We start from the raw sequence: 7211 nt of genomic DNA, 5'->3' as shown, positions 1-7211 counted from the left end.
GTTTTTATTTTATGAGCATATTCTTTGAAATTATGCAAGTATGTTTATCACCATTTCTCTGCCCTGTTGATATTTTGCCTTCTTTTTTGTACTGTCACTACCTTCCCGAGGTTGTTTGGCAAATGACCACTTTCGACCCCTTTCACCGTCCACTCCATGAGTCAGGCTATGCCAGTCTGCACCCCCCATTCCTGCAGGTCTCCTGACCCCTCTTCTCTTCAGAGAAACCCCAAGAGACTAGTCGCTGTCTTCTCATCCTGGATTGACCCTGCCGTCCATCATCCACTTCTCCCATTTCCCAGGACTTCCTCCTGTCCATCAGTCTACTCCACCGATCTCCTCCTTTCTTCGTACTTAGGGAAGTCTGTCGAGTTGTCTCTCCGCCGCTGTCCGAGCCTCCTGCCCGCCTCCCCCACGCCCTACGGGACTGGAGTGGCTGTGGGTCAGTCCCCAGCCGCACCCCCTCCAGTCTTCAGCCTCGGCTGGCTGGACGTGGGTCCGTCCCGCGCCCGTTCGTCCCTTGCTTGCCTCCAGTTCGGCAGCAACTTTACCCCGGCCGGGAGGCTGAGGGCGGCGAGCGCCGCGGCGGGCCGGGGGCGGGCGGGAGCGCGGCGCGGCGAGGGGCCCGGGGCCGGTGGGCCTGCGAGCGGGCCGGGGGCGTCGCGGGCCGCCCTGCCCTATAAGGGGCCGAGCCGCCTCCGCCGCCGGGCGGGTGCCGGGCGGACCGCGGCGGCGACGGCGGCGGCGGCTGCGATTGGCTCAGGCGCCCCATCCGGGGACTGGGCTCGGCGCTGCTCGTTCGCCCTAAAGGTACCAATATGGCGGAGGTGAGCAGGGAAACCGGGCAGGAGCGGCCGGGCTGGAGCGGGCGCCGGGCGGTCCCCCGCAGCCCCGGAGCCGACCCGGGGGCTCCAGGGCCCTTCCGGCGGCCCCGCTGGGGGCGGCGTGGCGGCGCAGGGACTGCGGGGCGGCGGCGGGCCGCGGCGGGGCTGGCCGGGGGGCGGGAGCGGGCGCGGGAGCGGTCTCCCTCCGGGACTAGGCCGCGGTGGCTCCGGCCCCGGCCCGGCCGGACGACGGAACCGGGCGGGAGGCGGCGACCCGCGGCAGCCAGCCCCGACCTGGGGACGGCGCTATGCCGGGTCCCCGGGCCGCTGACGCGGGCCGCCGGCGCCTCCGCGCTGCCTCCCGGGTACGGGGTGGATGGAAACCGGCCGAACCCCCCCTTCGCGGCCGGATTGCAAAGCGGGGAGCGGGTTGCGCCACTGCCCCGAGGGAAGAGCGCGCTGCGCCCCCGGCCCGCCGGGCCCGGGCTGCGGCGCAAAGGGGCCGCACGCACCACTTTGCTCCGGGAGCGGAGGAGAGCGGGATGCGCGACCGCTGGGCTCCGCAGGAGGCGAGCGGGACTCCCGCCCCGCTGCCGAGAGGTGCGGGAACTCCTGGGGTGAGGGGGCAGACCGAGACCCTCGGCGCCTTCTCCGGAGCGCAGATCCACAGCCGCACTTTCCTCTAGGCTGGAGGAGGGAGGTCGAACGAGCTAGGCTGCCCCGGTCTTCTCCCCCGGGACAAGTGAGATGGGGGGAGGGGGTGGCGCAGCAGGATCCCCTCGGCTGGAGTTCGTGGGGGCGAGGGGCGCGCTGACGTGCCTGGGAGGGGCTGTACACCCTTGGAGGAACCAGCATCCCGGGAACTGAAAGGCTGCGTCTTGGACTCGGGAGGAAGGATGGGGGACTCTCTCTTCGGTTTGGGGGCGAGTGTCCGGCTGCGAGCTGGCCTGCGCTCCAGGGCAGAGGACAGCCCCGGAGTTGGGGCTCCCGAGTCCCAGGGGGTGGACTAGGTGCTCGGAGGGAGAGTCCCTTCCGAGAATGGGTGTTGCGTTGCGAAGAGGGGTTTGGGGCACGGAGATTTGGGGGACTCCGGAGATGCCGGGGATGGGGGACCGATGCTGCGAGCCGACTGCGCTAGGTTTTGCTTCTATGCTTTGTAACTTTCTGAGCTCCAAGGGACGATTTGGAGTTGCCTGTTAGATTCGGGGCTTCGTCCCGGGTCTGCGAGTTTGCACTCTGGGGACTTGGGGAGGAAGGCGAGGCAGCCAAGAGGGGGCCCGAAAGGGGCCGGGAGCGATTGGAGCGAAGCTACGTCTTGCACTTTTGGCAGCTGCGGAGAAGCGCTCAGCTCCGCCTCCTCTGCGCCCTGTTGCCGGCGCTGCCTCTTCCCGGGCTGCGCGATCTAACCGCACGTTTTCTTTTCTCTCTCCTAGGCTTCTTTTGGAAGTTCGAGCCCAGGTTTGTTCCCTTTTCTTACCTCCTCGGTGGGTCCCAGAGGGAATCCCGTGTAATGGGGGCTCGGAAATCTGTGGCTGAAGGTTTCCCCACAAAAATTTATCCTGGAAATTTTTCAACATTTGTCTTTAAGAGTTGCAGTGCCTGTTTGGTAATTAAGTTGTTCAAGGAACGAACAGTTGTACTATTCTTTTTCTTTTTTTGTTGTATGTTGCAAAAATATCTTGTTACAAAGCTGATAACAGACAAATGTTCTTTTAAGTAATGTGTCTTTAAAGCTCATGTATCTTGTTTTTTTCTTCAGGTCTGAGACAGTTAATCCTAAATCAACTTTCCAGTAACTTTAGCAATTTAGATTTTAATTTTAGTTTCTTTCAGATTGACTCTTTGTCAGAAATTTGAGGCTGCTTAGATTGATTATTACCATGACCCCCCTCCTTTTTAGCCTCTTTTTTATAATTGAGATATATTTGTAGATGGTGTTAAAATTGCAAATTAGGTAAAAAAAAGCTACCTTAAATCAAAAGAAAACCAGTCTCTAAGTTTGGCACAGAAAAGTGGTGATAAAGGATTTTTGAGCTGAACCTTAGATCATCTAGTACAGTGTTTCTTAACCTTTTTGGTGGTCAGGGACCCCTTCGGATTTTGAAGAAAGGAAGGGACTCTCCCCAGAACACTGCACACATGCATAATTGCATACATTTTGATGTTTGTGGAACCTCTGAAGCTGGTAGGTGGAGAGAATCTTTCTGCATGTTCCAATTCTCACCCCTTCTTCAGTCCCCCTCTTGGCAGCCTCTTTTCCCGCTCATAGTCTCCAGGAAAAGCACCTCTGAACTAGTCCAACTCGCTTATTTTACAGTCAAGGAGACAGACTTTTAAATGACTCTACTGAGAGTCACCTAGTTAATTGCAGAGCTTGGACCAGCTCCCAAGTCTTCTATTACAACGTGGTGCTTAGAGTGAACATTCCATTTTCCTGGATTATTTCTTTTTGTGTTTGGTTAACTTTCATAGGCCTCACTTGATTATCGTTTAAGGTATAAAATAATTGACATCACGTGAAGAAATGTGTCGCTATTTTTAAAATAGCTGTTTGTCTTTACAGTATTAAAAAATTGTGTAAAAAAGTTTCTGTAATTGTGCGACAAACATTTCCTTGTCACAACTGATGTCAGGAGAGGAACATTTATGTGTATGATGTCAAACATGTGAATGATAATGTAATTTTTTTCCATTTTGCATCACTGCTGTTAAGAAGTTGTGATCCAAATACAAAGAAAAAAGATTTTGATTTTGGTGTCTGAACAGAGACTTACAACCTGTTCTTAATCAATTAGTCAAATTTAAAAAGAATTTTAGAACTGGAGGGACTCTTGAGGTCATTTAAGCCAATCCCCTATATTTTACAAATGAGGAACTAGAGCTAGGCCCAGAAAGTTTAAATGACTTGCCTCAGGTCCCAGAGACAGTGGGGACAAAGCCAGAAGTAGACCCTCAGGCCCTCCCATTTCTAAAAAAAAAAAGCCCTTGTTAAATACCTTCCACTTTGTATAGTAAAGAGGGATCTGCTGTGTGCCAAGTGACATGGAGTTAACAAAGGAATATAACACAGTGATGCTTGCAAAGAGGTGGAAAAATTACCATCTATTTCATCCCGGACACTTTAGCATACTATGAAGGTTTCCAGGAATTCCTCAAAAACAACAAACTTTGTAATGATGGATGGTCTACTTTTAGACCATTAAATAAATATTCATCTTGTTTTTTAAAAAATTAAGGTAAATCACATATACTTCAACAGGTTTTTTAATGAGCAATAATATCTTCCAACTTTAAAAGATAACCACTGTAATGTAAAATTCTTAAAGAGTTAAGTCTCACAGGAAGTGTATTATTTTTTTATTTTTGGGACTAATGATGAGAGTTCTGTGAACTCAAAATCAAAAACATTGAATTATGTCTGTGGCTCTTCCATAGTACAGAATTTTGGACCTAATAAAGTATTTTGGTAATGATATCATATTATCCCTAAATTTTGTTTGAAATTTTAAAATACTAAGTAGCTTGTCAAACAGATTGCACTTGTTATGTTGAATGTGCTTCCTTCTACTTCTCTCTTATGCCAACCCCAGATCCTGATACTCCTTTCTTTCCCTGCTCTGAGAGTCACTGATTGAGTTGAATTAGATACTGGAGTTAAACAAACGGAGAAAATCCCCTTTTCATAATTTTGCTTTCACTCTCTTAGGAATATGGGGTTTACCCATTTCTCTTGGTTTTTGGGGTATCAAGTTGACTTCACTTTTGTATTAAAAAAAAAAAATCATATTTTTATAAATAAGTGTGAATAGACCAAAACAACTTGCAAGGAGAATATTGCGATGGGATATATCTTCCAAAAGTTTTAGACGTGATTTGCTGTCTTCCCTTTATATAATCCTAAAAGCCTTGTTAGTAATCCAAAGTAAAGACTGCTCTTATGGCTTAATTCTGTCTGATTATTGCTGAGGAGTTTGAAATACTGTTATAGAAATGAGAAGTGATACAGTGCTTTTAAAGACTGAATTGCTGTATAGCTCCTTCATAGAAATTTATATTTGTTCTATGAACCAGATTTCTGTTGTGTTTTTTGTCTTTATTTGAGGATTGGAATTTGGATAAAATTGATATTTTCTTCATGAGAAACATTAGCCTTAGTGTATAATGGATTCTTACGAAGTCTTCTATTCATGGAGATTTAATCCTTCTGACATTTTGCTATTGCTTTTAGACAAATGGGTGAAGCTAACTGATAAGTTTGGCTGCTTTCCTAATAAAAAGAAAAAAAAATGTTGAACTAACTGATCAGCAAGTCTGACTATTTTTCTGTTAGGGCCTTTACTTCGGACCACTCCATTTAAATCACTTTGCAGCTATTATAAGTTGTTTTCTCATGGACTGGATCCCTTGTAAAAGCCTTTGTAAATCACTCTGCCTTATTCTTTTGCTGAATTGACTATCTTTTCAGAACCATGTGATTTTACTTTATAGCCTGTAAAATATATAGTAAATGCATTTAATAAAACACATATCTAAGAATTAATAAGCATTGTCAGAAGAACACAAATCATGTTCTTTTGTAAATAGCCTTGTGAATGTGTAAAGTGATTCAGATTGTTTGGTTCCAGTTGGCTCTCTGTCTTCTGAGGATCATGATTTTGACCCCACTGCTGAGATGCTGGTCCATGACTATGATGATGAAAGAACTCTTGAAGAGGAGGAAATGATGGATGAGGGTAAAAATTTCAGTTCTGAAATTGAAGACTTAGAAAAGGTAAAGGAGTTTATTATGGTATTTTAGCACAAACTTGTAGTAAAGATTTAGAAATTTTATCATTAGTGAATTATTTTACAATCTACCTACAATAAAAATGGCATCGATGTCTTTGTTTTTAACCTAACTTTTGCAGAGCATCACTGGTTTTCTCATTATTGGGGGCGGGGGGGGGAGGGTAGCCTAGTAAAATACATTTTCACTTAATTGTTTAAAATTATTTCATATCTGTTAGCCTAATTTTTAAATTTATACTAGCACAGTGAAGTAGGTATATCTGGGCATCTTATGAATAAGAAAATTGAGATATTGAGAAATGTAGGCCCTAAACTCAGTTCTAAATCCTAGCCCAGCCCTTTTTCCTGTGACACACTATTCTCCTGAGGGTCAAACTTGAATTTGAGTAGGTAGTACAGGAGATATAAGGAGAAGTCTCTTCCTTTAAATACCTTATAATTTGTTTTAAGAAAATTGAAAAGGAAAAGGTTTTTACTGTGTTTTCAAATATAAGTTAGTAATATCACAGACCCCATCCCCCTGGTGGCGCAGTGGTTAAGAGCTTGGCTGCTAACCAAAAGACTGACAGTTCTAATCCACTAGCCGTGCCTTGAAAACCTTATGGGACAGTTCTGCTCTGCCCCGTGGAGTCACCGTGAGTCGGAATTGACTGGATGGCAATGGGTTTCGTTTTTTGGCTTTATCCCTCAATCATGTACTTAAAAATTTGGCAGGAATGAGTGTAGTATATAATTTTTAAACCCAAAGTCAGTATAAATTCACATGAACGTGCATTTATACCAGGGCAGCAGAGAGAGGCCTCTATAGAATGTCACCTGAAAAAGTATAAGATTATCTTTATCTGTAAAGTAACCTTATTTGTGTCTTTCTAACCAGTCCAGAATAACAACCACTTTCAGGAGTAATATTGAATAATACTAATCCTTTGAGTTTTCATGCCTCTTTTTCTTAAGGACAGTGCATGTTCTTATATAATTTCCTCTGCTTATTGTCTTTATGAGGCAAGGATTGAGCATTATTACATTTCCTCCTTCGAGTTAATACGCAGGAAAACAGAGGGCAAAGTCTTACAGGGACTAGACCCCCAGGCTTGCTCCCGTAGATGTGAAATTTTCTGAACATGTTCATCTGTTTATCCAGTTAGTCCTGCGGAGTTGCAGTTAGATTTGTTCACTTTTTTAAAAATCAAAACCCACTGCTGTTGAGCTGATTCCAACTCATAGCGACCCCATAGGACCCTATAGGACAGGGTAGAACTTTCCTATAGGGTTTCCAAGGCTGTAGATCTTTATTGAAGCAGACTGCCACATCTTTCTCCTGTATATCCTGTAAAAGCCAAACAATTTTAGAAATACAGAGATAAATGATTTCGAAATACTCAAGTGGTGGAAGAAGAAAAGTCTTGTCTGTTACTCCTGTTGGGGGCGATGATAAAATGTTACCTTTTGAAGAGGGAAGATGCCGGAAAGTCTTCAGCCCTGTGCCTTGGCCTTATTCAGGCAACTCCTTCCTACCTTTTATGAGTGGATGGCCTAGAATAATTGAGAATTACAGTCCAACTAACGTCATCACTAACCCATGGATTGTGGAGGGTCCTG

At 46.3% G+C, this 7211-nt stretch overlaps 1 protein-coding gene across 2 annotated transcripts in view; it reads left to right on the top strand.

Moving 5' to 3' along the window:
• Window positions 1-764: 764 nt before the first annotated feature.
• MIER3 (MIER family member 3) overlaps window positions 765-7211 on the top strand; it is a 42631-nt gene continuing 36184 nt past the window's right edge. The window contains exons 1-3 of one of the 2 annotated variants that reach the window (XM_010588148.3): window positions 765-827; window positions 2258-2282; window positions 5450-5595. In XM_010588148.3, coding sequence (XP_010586450.1) covers window positions 819-827; window positions 2258-2282; window positions 5450-5595 — 180 coding nt within the window. In that variant the 5' untranslated portion in view covers window positions 765-818. Of the gene's footprint in view, window positions 828-2257; window positions 2283-2338; window positions 2431-5449; window positions 5596-7211 lie in introns of those variants that run through there. The other variant, XM_064272139.1, reaches the window with a different exon arrangement.

This window comes from Loxodonta africana, chromosome 2, assembly GCF_030014295.1.
Source record: "Loxodonta africana isolate mLoxAfr1 chromosome 2, mLoxAfr1.hap2, whole genome shotgun sequence".
NCBI lineage: Eukaryota > Metazoa > Chordata > Mammalia > Proboscidea > Elephantidae > Loxodonta > Loxodonta africana.
The sequence above is the reverse complement of the archived record's forward strand: the minus strand, read 5'-3'. Positions and strand labels throughout refer to the sequence as shown.